The sequence below is a fragment of the Puma concolor genome, chromosome A2, assembly GCF_028749965.1.
Source record: "Puma concolor isolate L17-30 chromosome A2, mPumCon1.1.hap2, whole genome shotgun sequence".
Taxonomy (NCBI): Eukaryota; Metazoa; Chordata; class Mammalia; order Carnivora; family Felidae; genus Puma; species Puma concolor.
In genome coordinates this window covers 105,191,993-105,209,468 of record NC_141668.1, presented here as the reverse complement: position 1 = coordinate 105,209,468, position 17,476 = coordinate 105,191,993, and the positions used below count along the sequence as shown (strand labels likewise).

Below are 17,476 nucleotides of genomic sequence, written 5' to 3'. Positions count from 1 at the left end.
CAACCCCCGCATGGGTCACAAAAAGCTGTTCATCACATCCTCTGTGAATGAAAACCCTCGCTGTGATGTGAGCCAAATGTTTACAAATCACCCCTGTGACAAACTCTAAGCTTCCGAGCAAATAAACTCGCTCTCTGCACCTGTTTCCTCATCTAGAAAGAGAGGTCTTTGGACCCCACGATCTCTATTATTTCTCTTTGGCTCCTAAGCTGGTTCTGCACACTCCCTAACAACGCGGTGAGCCTAACCTAGTCCCAGAACCAGGGTTAAAACATGCCACCTGCCAAGATGGGAGTGTGAGGACGGAAGGGACCCTCTCTCCTTAAATAACTAAAACACTGAAAAGAGTTTTCATGCACGTTGGACGACAGGCAGCACGGGATCGTATCCCTGACAGAGACAGACAAACGAGATCAGCCCGACCAGTGCCCCACTCGCTGCCCGGAGAGCTCCCCATCCACAGCACCAGGAAGGGGGCCCCATACCGCACCCGGGGTCCTTCTAGGAGACAGAACGCAGGGTTCAGGGAGGCCACGGGGACCTGCACGGGGCACCGGGCAAGGTGTCAGCCGAGTATTGGCTAGTGCACGCGTGTCAGGAAACTGTCAGGCCAGGGAAAGAACCACCAGAAAGGAGCAGCCAGAAGGGGGCGCCTGGGGGGCTCAGTAGTCAGTTAAAAGCCTTTGACTTCGGCTCAGGTCACGATTTCGCACTTCATGGGTTCAAGCCCCGCATCAGGCTCTGTGCCGACAGCTCGGAGCCTGGAGCCTGTTTTGGATTCTGCGTCTCCCTCTCTCTCTCTGCCCCTGCCCTGCTTGTGCTTTCTCTCTCTCTCAAAAATAAACATTAAAAAAAAAAAAAAAAAAAAGATATTTCCCCCCCCCCCCGCCCCATATTTAAATCAACACAGGGGCACCTGGGTGGCTCAGTTCAGTTGAGTGACTCTTGATTTCTGCTCAGGTCATGATCCCCGGGGTCGTTGGATCGAGCCCCACCTCAGGCTCTGTGCTGGCACGGAGCCCGCTTAAGACTCTCTCTCTCCCCCACCCTCTGCCCCTCCTCCACTCACATGCATGCTCTCTCTCTAAAAAATAAAATAAAATGAGTAAAGTTTAAAGCAACACAAAAACAAAAACCCAGCCCTCAGCCACGTATGGTTCACCACATCTGACACCCAATTCAAAACCAGAAGGTGTGAAGAGAAAGATGGGCCCGTCACCATAGGAGATGTCAACCGAGAGACACAGACCTAGGAGGTCTAAGACGACACCAGACAGGAGGGACATTCAAACAGTCCAGAGAGATATGCTCTATGTTTCCAGAGGGACAGCAACTGCCATCCTGACAGGGACCAAATCCAACCTCCAGAGATGAACACCCCCCCCCCCCCCCCGCCCAGGATAGGACGTCCTCCTCCCCAGGGATGAGCTCTGAGGGGGGCCCGGGGTGCTCTCTCTCCACTGATGCCCGAGGGCAGTGAGTGGTCTGGGAGACCTGGGGCAGGAGAGCCCCCATGAAGACACAAGAACTGTCCAGAATGAAACACCCGGAGGAAACGCAAGGGCAGAACTCCCCCAAATCTAGCCCATGTGGGTGGCAGGGAGGGGACGCAGGTTTGGGACCAGACAGAGCAAAGCAGGACCCGGACCCTTCCACTTCCAGCCATCTGAGCCGAGCAAGATTAAGTCAACAGAAGTCTCCGGGCCTCAGGGTCCCCACAGGCAAACCTGGGTAACAGCACCCACTTCAGAGGGCCTGCTGGGGGAGGTCGAGTCAGGCGAGGTACACAAAATCCCAACACAGGCCCTAACGAGAAGACACCCCACTCTGTTACAGCTCAGGAGGGGTCGGGGACAGCATGGGGAGTTGAACTCACCCCTGCATACCTGGAAAGCAGCTGCGAGTAAGAAGGCCCAGTGAGTGACAGCAAGGACACGGGGCCGGCCAGCCTCCGTCACAGAAGGTGCAGCTCCCAGCCCTATGAGTGAAGGCCCTGCGCTCAGGAGAAGACGGGGCCGAGCATGTACGTGTGTGCGCGCACATGCATGCGTGTGGAAATACAGGCGTCACAAATTCAGAACGAGCGCAGCCACAGATAGTCTACAGATGTTGCGACAGCCCGGCCTTTTCCACAAAACGTTTCTTCCCCAAAGGCCCCCTGCGAGGTCATAATCCCTGCGCGTTATCAGATAGTCTCCAGAGAGACTATCTTCCCGTGTCAATGGACCCGCGACAGGTTTCACGAAGCTGCTTGTTGGCACCTGTACCCGACGTCTCCTTGTCTAAAGCTGGGTTCCTGGCCTGCCAGATACCCAGATCCATGTAAAATCCCAATACACAGGGGGCACCGGGGTGGCTGAGTGGGGTAAGCGTCCGACTCTTGATTTCAGCTCAGGTCATGAGTTCACAGTTCATGGCTTTGGGCCTTGTATGAATCCAGTGTGGAGCCTGCCTGGGATTCTCTCTCTCTCTGCCCCTCCCCTACTTATGTTTTCTCTCGTGCGCTCAAAAATTAATAAATATTAAAATAAATAAATAAATAAAATAAAATAGAACTGATACACAGACTCCACAAGCCTGCCCCTGGCACCAGTCCTGAGGAGAGCCGTGAAAGAAAACCGAGGTCCCTCCCGACAGCGCCATGACATGACCCTGTTCCAAACGGGCTCCAAAAGATGTTTCTGGAAACATAGCAGGTCCAGCCCAGGCCGCCCCAGCACAGACCCCTCCCACTGCCAGGAAGCCTCAGGCCCTAGGGAGCCCAGAGAGACGCAGACGCCCAGGTCACCTGCACAAATGTCACAGCCCAGCAGGCCAAGTGCCAGGCTCCCAGACGGGACAGGCTCCTGCAACGGTGTTCGCCAGGTGACCACAGCGTCCGGGAAGAGGGCAGTCTGTGCCCACACAAAGGCTGGACACCTGGCTGGCCAGGAGGGTGATGGATGGATAGAGGAGAGGTGAGTTTGTGCAATGGGAAGGTATATAATTATATCGAAACTTCTGTGTTCTGAAATGCTGGCATGCCACTGGTCCCCAGAAATACTTCAGTGACCGCCGGCCAGCCACCCCTCGGGCAGGTGCCCGAGCCAGACGAAGAGTCAGCCACAAACTCTTCCTGCTTCGCATTCCAGACTGGTTACCACATCCTGATAACTTGGCCTTCTAAATAGACTTCGGCTCACTTCTCGTACGGCCACTGCAGTGTCCTAGCCTCGGGTGCCCCCATCTCACCCCGAAGCCCTCGCTCGGACAGTAGCTCCGAGGTGATTCTGGTGTCCGGATCCCACACCGAGCAGCGCAGGCCGAGGGTGGAGCAAATCCCGCGCCACCACAGGGGACAGCGTCTAGCCCAGGGATTTGTGCGTCTGCACCCTCGATCCTCACCCCACACCTGGCATTTCCGTCTCAGAAGACCAGAGATCTAAGACCAGAGACCTCACTTTACTCCAAACGAATTTGCTCATGAGGAGGATTTCCTACGGGCATTAACCCCCAGGTCACTGGGAGCCTAAGACCTACCACACCCGCGCTGGACATCAGCCGGGGAAGTCGTGAAAGCAGGAATCTCAGTACGAGAAAGCTTTTCAGAACAATGAAACGACGTCTGTGATTACCGATCGACACCTTTATACTCCTTGAGACTAGAAAATCTTAACCAGCACGGCAGAGTTCTGGACCTACCTGACCACAAGGCTTCGGAGAATCTGATACCTGACCACTTGGTCACCTAAGGAACAGACAAATACAGCCAATGTGCAGAGAGAGTCACCTGTTCAATAATCGTCTACCGAACACCCATTCTATGGCCAGCACATGAGCCCTTAAAGGACAGATCCTGCCCTCTCTGCCTTATGTGTTACCTGGACAATACAGATAGTATGCGATTATCATACCAGGCAGCATACTAATTTATAATTTAAGAGGACGGCGCCGTAGAATAATACAAGGGACGCACAGAGCAGGGTAAGTGGGGGGAAGAAGGTGCGACTGAAACAAAACAGGAGGGGTGGTCTCACTGAAAAGGGAGGGGGAGGAACAAGGCCCCTGCTGGCAACGGCAAGGTCCTCGGTCCAGACAGACGCGGCAGCCTGTGTAAGGCGACTTCAATGTCTTCACCTTGATCGTGACAAATCCGGACAAGTATGCCACAGGCCAGCCAGCTTCCCTGTGAAACAAACATCTAACCCAGCTTCTTCTATTCCTTTTTTTTTTCTTTAATCTTTATTTATTTTTGAGAGAGATACAGAGACAGAGTGCGAGCAGGGGAGGAACAGAGAGAGAGGGAGGCACAGAACCCGAAGCAGGCTCCGGGCTCCGAGCCGTCAGCACAGAGCCCGATGGAGGGCTCGAACTCACAAACCCCAAGTTCATGACCTGGGACGAAGTCGGACGCTTCACCGACTGAGCCACCCAGGCGCCCCTCAGCTTCTTGCATTTCTAACCCACGTTGGGATTTTCTACCAATAACGAAAAGGTCTTGTTTTTCCTAGAAGTTTATGCTCCCTTTATGGTTTATTTTCTATTTTTTTAAGCCCCACTGCCAAGTGATCAAATTCCAGTCCCCGCATCGTAAGCGGGCTCCCACGCACCTAGAAAGAGCTGGCGGAGACCCCCTTCTCCCTCCTGTCCCCCAGCCAGTACCACGGTGGGGCTGAAAAGCTTCTGCGGAACCACAGCAGCCAGAGCGAGCTGCAGGCACAGGCGGGGAATCCACCTGCAGAAAATGCCACGCCAGGTTTCCTAGCACTTTTCCGGAAAACCTAACCAACCCCACGCACAGTGACAGCGAGTTCAGTAAGCAGAGAGGCTAAAACATCAGCCAAGTGTTTATCTTTTCCTTAAACATCAATTACAGAAAAAGTCTGCAGAGGCTGAGAATAATGCTAACCTTCAATTAACAGCAACTTTAAACACTTTTTTTTGGTGTCTTCCTAATTAGTAAAAAAATAGTAATCATTTTTTTTAAGTTTATTCATTTTGAGAGAGAGACAGAGCACACCCGAGGGGGGAAGGGGCAGAGAGAGGGGGACAGAGGATCCACAGCAGGCTCCGTGCTGTCAGCACAGAGCCTGACGCAGGGCTCAATCTCACAAACCCTGGGATCAGGACCTGAGCCGAAACCAAGAGTCCAACGCTTAACCGACTGAGCCGCCCAGGTGCCCCAATAGTTAAGAATCTTTAAAAGACTCAACCAACAGTCAGTGGCCCCTCTTTGCAGGGGAGCAGGGGAGCGGGCCCTGTCTACCCCCACTTGCCAAATGAGGCACAGGGAGCAGAGGACACTTTGCCCGGGGAGGGAAAAATCCCTTGTAACAATAAAGGGATCCACGCACACTACTCTGAAATTAAGCATGAACTAAGTATCATGCAGAAATGATTTAAACCCACCCGAAAGAACAAACACCTAAATAGGAAACTAAACAGGTTTAAAAGCCCATGTTTTCACTATTCCACACGCTGTATTAAAAAGAAGAATTCTGGGGGCGCCTGGGTGGCTCAGTTGGTTAAGCGTCCGACTTCGGCTCAGGTCATGATCTCACGGTCCGTGAGTTCAAAACCCGCGTCGGGCTCTGTGCTGACAGCTCGGAGCCTGGAGCCCGCTTCTGGATCTGTGTCTCCCTCTCTCTCTGCCCCTCCCCTGCCCATGCTCGCTCTCGCTCTCTCTCTCTCTCTCTCTCAAAAATAAATAAACGTTAAAAAAAAGAAGCTGAGGGGCGTATGGGTCCTGATATAGGACACAGAACTTCAAACGCTCAAGGGCAAGATGGGGCGCTTACGAGGGAAGCAGCTGACCCGTGCGCATCACCCAGGTGCACGCCAGGCCCCTTTCCGGCTCCGAGCACCCATGACATTTCTCAAGAAGTCGTGTCCGCTGCCTCCCTGCCCAGCTGGTTCTCAGTTCACACCGCCAACCCAACAGCACACACCAGTGGGCTACACTGTGGCCTTGACGGGTACATGACAAACACCGAGCCTTTACAGCTCAAGAAGCAGCCAACGCGAGCAAACATGTACCTTCTAGACATGATTCCATAATGACCCAGAGGCAGAGGCTAACCAGAACGCTGATCCGGGAAGTTCAGTCTCCGTTGAGAACTCCGGAGAGTTGAAAGAACACGGATTTCCGGGGGGGACTGAACCACCATGGTGAGGAAGAGGAGGAAAACAGAAGCGGGATACTGGGGTCTGGCCCTAGACAGGTGTTTCTTGGAAGGAGGCAAATTCACTGGCCTCTTTTCCACCGTGGCTCTGGACCTTGCTGGACAGGACATGAATTAAGTACCCCTGGCTGTCCATCACTCAATCGGCCTGCAGGCAGGAACCAAAGACAGTGCCCAGGAGCAGGAAGGCAGAGTGGAGAAGGACTTGGGCCCACGGCCCCACGGCGACCGTCGAGGCACACGCTGTGTGACAGGAGCACACGATAAAAACAGCACGTGGAAAGCACTCAATAAATACAGCTGTTTTTTAGAATTATTGTAGAGCTGTCATTTCCCTCAAACCATCCAGAAGAAATCGAAGACGTCAAGCCCACACCTAAGGGGATGACCTTATTTGAGAAGATGACACGTAGGCAAAAAATCAGCATTCAGAGTAGAACAAGACTGTCTCTCTCTCCAATCAAAAAATATATACTTGTAGGGGCGCCTGGGGGGCTCAGTCGGTTGAGCGTCCCACTTTGGCTCAGGTCACGATCTCACGGTTGGTGAGTTCAAGCCCTGCATCAGGCTCTGTGCTGTCGACACAGAGCCCACTTGCTTTGGGTCCTCTGTCCCCCTCTCTCTCTGCCCCTTACCCTCTCATTCTCTCTCTCTCTCTCTCTCTCTCTCTCTCTCTCTCTCTCAAAATAAATAAGAAAACTTTAAAAAACTAGGGGCGCCTGGGTGGCTCAGTTGGTTAAGCGTCCGACTCCGGCTCAGGTCATGATCTTGCAGTCGGTGAGTGTGGGCACACGTCGGGCTCTGTGCTGACAGCTCGGAACCTGGAGCCTGATTTGGATTCTGTGTCTCCCTCTCTCCCTGCCCCTGCCCCACTTGTGCTCGTCTCAAATATAAACATTAAAAAAACTTTTTAATTACAATTATAATTAGAAATTTAAAAATATATATATATACTTCAAAAATTTTTATTTATGTTTACTTATTCATAGCATTTCACTGGTTTCCAGACATTTTCTCATTTTGACATTTTAAAACACATACATCTTCCAGTTGATCCACATTTAAGGATCATACTTGGTCATCTTTCTCTTCATTTTGACTGGAAAGCAGTCATTAAGTTGACCCCTTATCTCAGGGCATTTTAGGATCAAAGACATAAATGCAAAATCCCAGGGTACACACTGAACGTTTCATCACAGAGGCTCTGAGAATTAAACCCAAGTTTCCCTGAAAATACCTTCCCTCGTGGGTCTCGGGCATGAACACACTCCGGTAGCTACAAAACGTTAAGAAAAACAAGCCTCCGTTACTCAGCAGAGAGTAATGGCCTCTTTGCCTTGATGCTACTGTCATCTGGAAGGGGGACGTCATGACAGGTAACATCCAAGTCAAGTCCCTGGACGATGGGCAGCACGCTGCCAGCGACTCGGTTTTCCCATCTTTAAAATCGGTGTCACGAAGGTCGTACCTCACAGGGCTGGTGGACGGTTCAATGGGAGAATCCAAAACAAGTACACCCAAGTGCTGAGTCTTTTCCCCGCGACCCCCCGTATACCGCCATCCGTCAAGTCCCCAGCTCTGGGCTGTAGACCATTCACGTGACCGGTCAGGAAATGACTTGGGTCCCCACTGGTGCCCACGAAGCACACTGTTGACACAGACCCACCCGGCTGGTTTCGCACCTGTCTGTCACCCCACGGCTGGGATCTGCGCAGACAGTGCTGGCCTCCAGGGATCCCAACCCCCAGCCACGCTCCACCTGGGACCAAATCGGTCACAGCTGCTCCCAGCGTTTAAAGGAAAGGGTTTTCAATGGATCCGAAAGTTACGAAAAGTATAAACACGTGAGCTATTTACCAACATGTCGTTGACGAAGTACAGTTCCAATAAACTAAACCAGCTCAGTGCAGTTTGCCAGATCAGAAAGCAAATGGGTTTCCAAACCAAATGCCGGTCTATTTTTTAAGTGACTATCCTGCAATCGCTTCAAAGACTTGAAAAGACCATAATCCAATTTACACACGTATCGCAAAAGCACTTAAAAATTCCATGTCTAGGGAAGAAATGTACACTCTTTTTTTTTAAAGTTTATTTATTTATTTTGAGAGAGAGAGAGGGAGAACATGAGCATGCAAATACAAGTGGGGGAAGAGGGGGGAGAGACAGAGAGAGAGAGAGAGTCAGTCCCAAGTGGGTTCCTCGATGTCAGCACAGAGCCCAACTCGAGGCTTGAACTCACGAACCATGAGATCATGAACTGAGACGAAGTCGAGAGTCAGACACTTAACCAACTGAGCCACCCAGATGCCCCCAGAATCAAAACTTTAAATAATTTGCAAAACCACTTATAGGTAAGCGTCCCACCTGCGGGGACACTGTCATGAAATAAAGATAAGGGATGGGACAACTTAAGGGATGTGTAAGAGCCACAGTGAGGAGAAGGTACCAGCCACAAATTTCTTGGAGAACACCGAGTCCAATAAAACGTCCTTTCGTGTAAGATTAAAACAGAAGAAGGGGCGTCTGGGTGGCTCAGTTAGTTAAGCATCCAACTTTGGCTGGGGTTGTGATCTCAACGTTCATGAGCTCGAGCCCCATGTGGGCCTCAGCACTGACTGTGTGAAGCCTGCTTGGGCTCAAGTGACTGATGGGATTATTGTGCTTTCTCTGCCCCTCCCCAGTTTGTGCTTTCTCTCTCTCTCTCAAAAATAAATATTTTTTTAAAAAATGAAGAGGCTACAGAATCCCTCTCCGGTTAAAAAAAAATTAAAAATAAAAAACAAGCGATGGACTTTGGGAATGGAATTCACTTCTAGGGACGGATCCCAAATCAAGACTACAGGGATGAGGTCATCCCCCGGCCCTTCCAGACACTGCCAGCAGATGGAGGGGTCCGGTGTCCCCAGATGTCCGCAGACCCAGCAGAAAATCCACAGCTGGCTGTGCTCGGCAAGCAGCAAAGCGCCATCCGCGGGCTCTGAGTCTCATCCCCGCGGCCCCAACCACGAGCAGACGAGCCAGCGGACACAGGAGGCCCCACGGGGAGCCCCCGTCCGTCCTTCAACAGGAGTTGGCAAACGTCTCCGGTGAAGGGCCAGACGCTACTCAACTCTGCTGGGGAGCCTGAGAGCAGCCACTGACGAGATGTCAACAAATGAGCGTAGCCGTGTTCCCATAACACTTCATTTATAAAAGCAGGCAGGGGGGCAGGACTGGCCCACGGCCGTCGTCCGCCAGCTCCCGCGCCGGAAGGAAAGGTTCCGGAAGGCTCAGTGCCACGGAACTGAAATGAAGCCAGAGGAGCAACTCGCAGCAACCACCGGGGGCTGGGACAGGACGTAGGAAACGACCCAGCAGGCAGACGGTGGCGGAGAAGGAGCCACCAGCAGGCTCGGGGCTCTGACCTCCACCCCAGCAGGTGTCTCTGCGCGACAGGATCACGAGGACGCTTTCCCAGACGTCTGACTTCGAACACGAGCAACTCAGAAGTCAAGAATGACAATTATAGAAATAAAGCTAAAATACTCAGAATAAATATTTGGAAGTTCAAGCATAAGCCTGATCACCTGTATCACGTTTACATTCAAGCATTTCGGTGCCACAGCACAGCTCAACACTCTGTTCACGCATTTTACCTGAACCCATCACACTGCCTACTTCCAACATTCTTCATAAGGATAATAAATGCTGCTTTTGTTTATAGTGAATAGATAAAATGCACCTTGAAATAGGTGCATAATCCCTTCCTCAAAACCCCGGGGGCTAGAAGTAGGTAGGAATTCAGAAATTTTTGGATTCGAGGGGCTCCTGCGTGGCTCAAGTGTCAGACTCTTAATTTAGACTCAGGTCTGTGCTGACAGCTCAGAGCCTGGAGTCTGCTTCAGATTCTGTGTCCCTCTGTCACTGTGCCCCTCCCTTGCTCATGCTCTGTCTCTCTCTCTCTCTCTAGAATAAATCAAAAACATTAAAAAAAATTTTAAAAAAAGATTCTCCCTCTCATCTCTCTCAGCCCCTCCCCCACTCACAATCGTTCTCTCTCTCTCTCTAAAAAAACTTTAAAAAAGATTGTTATGGAATGGAGAAAGATAAGGCAGGGTCCAGGGTGGCCTAGGAACGTAACCATTATGCACCTACAGTCCATAGCTCTGAACAAGTTGAATCGAATTCTCCTGTGACGTGAGAAATGACAATACTTCTCAGTTTAGAGCTTTGGGGGTTTCACTTTTTAATTATTTTTTCATGTTTATTTATTTTTTTCATGTGTATTTATTTTTAAGAGAAAGAGAGACAGAGAGTGAGTGAGGGAAGGGCAGAGAGAGAGGGAGACACAGAATCTGAAACAGGTTCCAGGCATTGAGCTGTCAGCACAGAGCCCGACACGGGGCTCGAACTCACAAACTGTGAGACCACGACCTAAGCCGACGTCGGACGCTTAACCAACTGAGCCACCCAGGCGCCCCGAGCTTTGGGAATTGTAAAATTGCAGACCATGGGGGGCTGCAGGCGTCTATTTATAACCCCCTCCCCCCCAGACGCCCTGTTCCTACGTGGCCAAAGTCTAACCTCCCCCACCTCCCCAAGCCAGGATTTTCCTCCCTGCATCCTTCTGCCCAGTCCTATCTGGGCACCACCTGCGGCTCTGGGCACTTCCTCCAGGCAGGCCTCCTTGACCTCCTTTCTCCCCCACCAGCCTATTTTATCTGCCTCAGAATCACTGTCATCGTTCACAATCATCTTATCTGCCAGCTGTCCCGTGTCCGCCTTCCCAACTAAGACTCATAAGCCTAGGGAACTTGCCTGCCTCGTGCAAAGCCACCCACCCCCCTAGCTCAGACACTGTGTCTGGCACAATCAGTGACCAAGGAATTAAAGGTAACTATCCTGGGCCGGGTGTCCCAGACGTGGTCACCCCCGTGCTGGGCAATTTCCATGCCCTTGCTCCAATCCCCACACGACCTGGAAACCATTAACCCTTTTGGGCCAGCAGGGAAACTGAGGCACAGGAGTGTTACAAGATCCACCCCCCCACAAAGGCCACCGAACAACGACAATATCAGATTTTAAAGGAAAACTCTAAGTCTTAAAAGTGAAGCTGTTTGTTCCCTATTCCACCAACCCCGGGGCCGCTAAAGCGGAAAGCATGATAACTGAATGCACACGCTAACTTGGGTGCTTCTGGGTCCATAAAAAAACTCTACATCTCGGCCACTCACTGACCGAAGCCCGTTATCTAATCCGAGCCCCAGCACATACGGAACACCTCAAGTCAGAAATCCGATAGTATGCTAAAGATCTTAAGAAATTCTTCTCCATGAAGACTTGGGAGATTCCTCTAAATTGCCATAATTGCAGATTGCTCAAGACTGGAACTCACTGTAAATCATGCCATTTTCTGAGAAATTCTGCAACAGTCATCTGATTTTCCAGGAACAGTGGATGCCAACTGCCAAGTCCGGCTGCCGCATTTTTACGAGCGGAGGACCGTGCCGTCAAATGCCACCGAAAGGCACGACTGAGCATTTCACCAAGGGGTGACAGAGTTTCACTGGGGTTGCCCCCCACACCCCCTCCACGGCTTTCTGGCTTATGCAGAACTGCCTTGGGCATCCGGGGCGGCAATGACAAACAGCTAGTGCGTCTGTGGAGAAAGGCATGACCTTTACTGGGTGCTTCTGCTGTCTCTGTGAGACCCACAGAAGACTGAAAACGGAAGGAGGGGGGCGGAGGGAGGCAAGAGGGTCTTTGTGCCATCACCCTTCCCTCCATCAGGTCCGCTCTGTAACCAGCTGGAGAGGACACCTCTCCACCAACTTTCAGACGGACTCCCTCAGGGACAGTTTTCCACGTAGTGCACTGATCTTTTCCATTTGGAAGCAATGGTATGAAGTGCAAGGCGGCAGGCCAGATGATGGGTACAATCTGCACCCAGACAACTGGCCACAGCTAAGGGGCCACGGGAGGATTGGACCTACGACCCATGGATGCAGCATGGAGCTTTAACCAACAGGGTGAAGCCTCTTGTTTAAGTTTATTTATTTATTTGGCGGGGGGCGGGGACAGAGAAAGAGGGGGAGAGAGAGAGAGAGAGAGAGAGAGAGAGAGAGAGAGGGAATCCCAAGTAGGCTCTGCACCGGCAGCACAGAGCCCAGTGTGGGGCTCGAACTCACAAACTGTGAGACCATGACCTGAGCCGAAATTAAGAGTCTGACCTTTAACTGACTGAGCCACCCAGGAGCCCCAAGGCCTCTTTTAGGAATAAGCAAGCAACCATGGCTTAAGCAGAACACCCTTCCCACTTCTACTAGGTGCTGGCCCTCTTTTCCAGCTTGTAACTTGTTCTGGCCTTGTCCCAAATTCAGTGGCTACCACGAATGGTATTCCTAACATTCAGCCTTTCTTGGAAGGTTCACTTCACTTTGATACCAAAACAACAACAACAACAACAAAAGATCAGGGGCGCCTGGGTGGCTCAGTCAGTTAAGCGTCTGACTTCGGCTCAGGCCATGATCTCACGGTCCATGGGTTCAAGCCCCACATCGAGCTCTATGCTGACAGCTCAGAGCCTGGAGCCTGCTTTGGATTCTGTGTCTCCCTCTCTCTCTGCCCCTCCCCTGCTCCTACTCTGTCTCTCTCTCTCAAAAAGAAATAAACATTAAAAAAAAATTTTTTTTTTTAATTAAAAAGAAAGCTCTCTGCAGCCGATGAATAAGCAAATTTTCATCACAGTCGCTAAAAAGTGACTCGACAGACCAAGGGAAGGAAACACAAGTTCAGAGAAGTGCAGAACTCCAGTCAAGGGTAGAGCATACGGAAGGGCCTCAAAATCAGGGAGCCATGCTGGAGAGCTAGAGGCCAAGAGAGAGAGAAAGAGAGAGAGAGAGGAGAAAGAGAGAGAGAGAAAGAAAGAGAGAGAGAGAGAGATTGAGAGAGAGACCAGGTGCTTGACATGCTAAAGGACCAATAAAGATAAACCAGGCGCCATGTGTCAAGTCCAAAAAACCAGGATTCATTCCTTCAAGGGCAGCCCTCCACCCTGCAAAGTAAAGGCTCAAACAAAACCGTGGTTCAGAAGGTGGGGACACCCGGGTGGCTCCATCCCAGGGTTGATCCCAGGGTTGTGGGATCGAGCCTCACGTCGGGCTGATGCTCATGCTGACGGCGTGGGGCCTGTTTGGGATTCTCTCTATCCCCTCCCCCACCCCTCCCCTGCTCATGCTCGGTCTCTCCCAAAATAAATACATAAACTTTAAAAAAAAAAAAAAAAGAAAGAAAACATGGGTCCAAAGATGAAGGAAATTAACAGAGGAAATTCACCGAGCAGCCCAGGAAGAGCCTGGGAAACCAGAGGAGCAGATATGAACTTGTCCTCCACAAACCCCCACCTGATGCTTCCAGGCGGAGGGAAAAAGGAGCCAGTTGGGGGGGGGGGGGGGAGGCTTCCACCCCCAAAGCACAAGCTGCACCCAGGCCAGGACACCCTCCTCTCCCCGCGTCGTGCCCCAGATGCTCAGGTCTCTGGCTGAACATCCCCGCAGCCGCCACTCGAACGGGCCTTCTGGAGGTTTGGGGCCCAGCAGACGACCACATGGCACCTGCTTTATCCCAAACACCTCTTCCCACACATCAGAGGCAAGACCGCACCACAGTGACAACCCTCTGGAACCCGGAAGCCGTGGCCGAGGGGGACACGTGGTAAGATCTTCCAGAACACGCTGGTGACCCCAGTGCAGACATCCCCCCTGGTGACCCGTCGTGGTTACTGACCACACGGGTGCCAGCTCCGCCTGCTGGCATCCAACATCCACGCTCCCCCATACCTGGTGGTACGGATGGTGCAAGAAGGAATCCGGGCAGCCGGCTAAAGCCATGGGCTCCTTCTTCAGCACCTGCAACAGAGACAGACCGTGAGAAGCAGCCAGACGGGACACCACGGTCACTGCTCGCAGCTTGTTCCAGGGCGACACACCCGAGCCAGTGGCCCCTGGACACCCTCGCGTGATCAGGCACTCAGGTGGGAGGTCTGCTCAAGGGGTCCCCGCTTTTCTTCTCACACAGAGACCGGCTACGGAACCCTGGGAAGGCCGTCCGCACGGTCACAGGATCCATGGGGCGCGGGGGCCCTCAGAGGGGTGTGGGGGGCGCCGGCCCCCCGCGGAGGCTCCCAGGGACCGCCGGGCTCCTTTGGTCATTACAGATATTAACACCCTGAAGACTTGATCTTCCTTTGGGGAATATGGATTGAGCCTCATTCCAATCAAGCACCGAGGAAGCTGTGTGTGGTCAGGGTCTCCCCAGTACCGCCCGTGTGTATGCTGACTCTCCCGGCCGCAGCCGAGATCAAAACACTGTTACGGGCATCTGACGCCCCCACTGGTGTCACACTCTCCCTGGAGGCACAGTTCTGTGACTACAATCTCTGACAATGACATTCACAGAAATGGACTTCTGAACCACATTAAGCCTCTCCTCGCTTCTGTGTGAGCTACAAGTAACATGAGCTGTATTCAAAAGCCCATCGTGGGGGCGCCTGGGTGGCTCAGTCAGTTAAGCACCCGACCCTTAATTTCAGCTCAGGTCACGATCTCGCAGTTCGTGGGATCGAGCCCCACATCAGGCTCCACACTGACAGCACAGAGCCTGCTTGGGATTCTCTCTCTCCCTCTCTCTCTGCTCCTCCCCAGCTCGTGCTCTCTCTCAAAATAAACTAACTTAAAAAAAATTTTTTTTTTCTTCTTAAAAGCACATTGGCTCCTACAGTGAGATCCCAATAAGCACGAAACACAGACCCTGTCATTTTCGTTTTTAATCTGCTGCGGCACAAACCACATGCCTGATGCATACAAAGCAGACAGTGAATCTCCCTCCCCTCTGACGCAGAGGAGGGGTGGGGCGGGGAGGTTAGGGGCAACCAGCAGCTTGGCCGGGACTCAGACGGGTCACCCGTTTGCCTCTGAACACAAAAAAGCCAAGGCCAAACTTCCATGAAGCGAGCTTCTCTGAGATCCTTCCTTCTAAAGCTCAGCGGTAATCAGAGAGCAGGGGGAGGATTCCGGGAACAGAGAGGAACCAGGGACAATGTCTTCTCATGTGGAAATCATTGGACGCTGAGAACATTTTCAGGAATGGCAGCAATGAACGCTCTCCATCATAATCGGTCCCAGAGGTGCCTGGACCATCGGCCCTTCTTCGGCCCAGCCCCGCTGAACAATTCATAATCCCTGGCCACGAGAGGCTTTTCTCGAGCCTCTGCGTTTGCGGCTGTCTTTCCCTGCTCCACCACCAGCTACCTTCCTATGCCCTGTAGGACTGAGCTCAGGGATCACCTCCTCCAGGAAGCCCCCTCAGACTGCCTCTCGCCAATCAACACTGTTCCAAGATGGCTCGCTCAGTCAGTGTCCACTGGGTTTCTGGCATCTGGATCCAAGCCGGTTTCACAAAGAGGGCGCTGGCAGTCATCACTGTCAACCCCTTTAGAGCAGGAAGAAAACACAGCAGCTCTAGGACGGCCACCCCACCATGTCCAGGAGCCGCCTCCAACAGGACTACCCGCCTCTCCTACGGTGTCCCCAGAGGAGGCCCAGGGACAGGCAGGTGTCCTGCTATTCTAGAACACAGGGTCTCCTCTGAGGCTGCCTTTCGGAGGAGCAAGAATAATGAACAATAACAAGAATCCCCACAACGAGGCAGCAAGGAAACCGAGCTTAAAAAAACACTTTCTGGGGGCGCCTGAGGGGTTCAGTTGGTTAAGCAACTGACTCTTGACTTCAGCTCAGGTCATGATCTCACGGCTCATGAGACTGAGCCCCACGTTGGGCTCTGTGCTGACAATGCAGAGTCTGCTAAGGATTCTCTCTCTCCCTCTCTCTCAAAACAAACAAATAAACTTAAAAAATTTTTCTGCTCCTATACTCAGAGCACGGAAGGTCCCACTTCCCTGAAGTCGTTTTACTACAAGAAAAATAAAGACTATTTAGTCAGTGGCTCATTTCTCTCAATGAAAGAAAAAAGGAGAATGGAAGAAACAGGACAGGCAGGAACTGCCCGGGACAAGAAAAACCGGAGGCTGTGGGCAGTCAAATCAGAATCAATGCTGCAGACAGTACAGTCCGTGGACGCAAAATCCCAGGAACGTGGACAACAGACCCCAGGGAGAACGCATCAAACACAGTGGCAAAAAGGTTGAACAGTCTGCAGTTCGGCGCAAAACTCGGGGTGCAGAGAACAGCGCCTGGCTGTGAAGGGAACACCACCTTCCCCAGCCGATCTCGACCCCGCACCTCTCACGCATCTGGGGCAGAGTGAAGATTCTCTGATCAGACAGTCGGAGTTTTTCAGAATTCAGAAAGGAAGACTCACGAAAGCTTCCCAGGGGAATCCTGAAAGACTCCGGTGGGGCATAAAAGTAAGGACATTCATTCCGTCAACCAAAATAGCAACAAAACTGGGGCGCCTGGGCAGTTCAGTCAGTTGAGCACCCAACTCTTGGTTTTGGCTCAGGTCGTGATCTCGCGGTTTCGTGTGTTCGAGCCCCATGTGGGGTTCTGCACTGACAATGCGGAGCCTGCTTGGGATTCTCTCTCCCTCTCTCTCTTTGTCCCTCCCCCACTCACACTGTCTCTGCCTCTCTCGAAACAAATAAACCTAAAAAGAAAGATAGCAAAAAATTCGAAGGTAAGACCCAGTCGTGGGCTGCAGCGTGTCCTCCCCACAATTCAAAAGTTGAAGCCCTAATGCCCAGGACCCACAACGTGGCTGTATTTGGAGGTGGAGGTCTTTAAAGATGTGATTAGCTTAAAATGAGGTGTTAGTGTGGCCCCCGAGTCAATGTGAGGGGACCTGAGGACACAGACACACACAGAGGGGCGACCGCGGGAAGACACGGGGAGAAGACGGCCGTCTACACGCCACGGAGAGGGGCCTCACGAGGTCCCAGCCCTGCCCACACCTCGATCTCAGACTTCGGCCTCCAGAGCCAAGAGGAAATAAATTCTGTTATTTGAGCTGCCCAGTCTGTACAATCCTGTTAAGGCAGTCGGTCCCGAAAAACTAATACAGACCCAAGATAGGAAAACACTATTAAATTGCTATTTCAGCTAAAAGGAACAGAAGTGCCCTAAATCTGTAACATCCACTACCAGGCAATTCTGTTTTCGCTAAGAGTTTAGGATCCTTTAATCCATCTGCACAGAAACCAGAGAATGACCTGTAAGAGGCTGCTAGGCTGAAGGGAAGAGGGTAGGGGCAATGGAAGCCCTGACAAGATGGCGGGAGGGCCCCACGCGGTAACCGGCTTCTCTACTGCACGGGCACGGCTG

The 17,476-nt window shown here is 52.1% G+C and overlaps 1 protein-coding gene across 6 annotated transcripts in view; it reads right to left on the bottom strand.

The window, feature by feature from the left end:
* GRB10 (growth factor receptor bound protein 10) overlaps positions 1–17,476 on the bottom strand; it is a 184,325-nt gene that overhangs the window by 109,495 nt on the left and 57,354 nt on the right. For 5 of the 6 annotated variants that reach the window (XM_086697082.1, XM_086697087.1, XM_086697083.1 and 2 more), the window contains one exon: positions 13,979–14,047. In XM_086697082.1, the coding sequence (XP_086553208.1) occupies positions 13,979–14,047 (69 nt within the window). Of the gene's footprint in view, positions 1–13,925; positions 14,048–17,476 lie in introns of those variants that run through there. The other variant, XM_086697088.1, reaches the window with a different exon arrangement.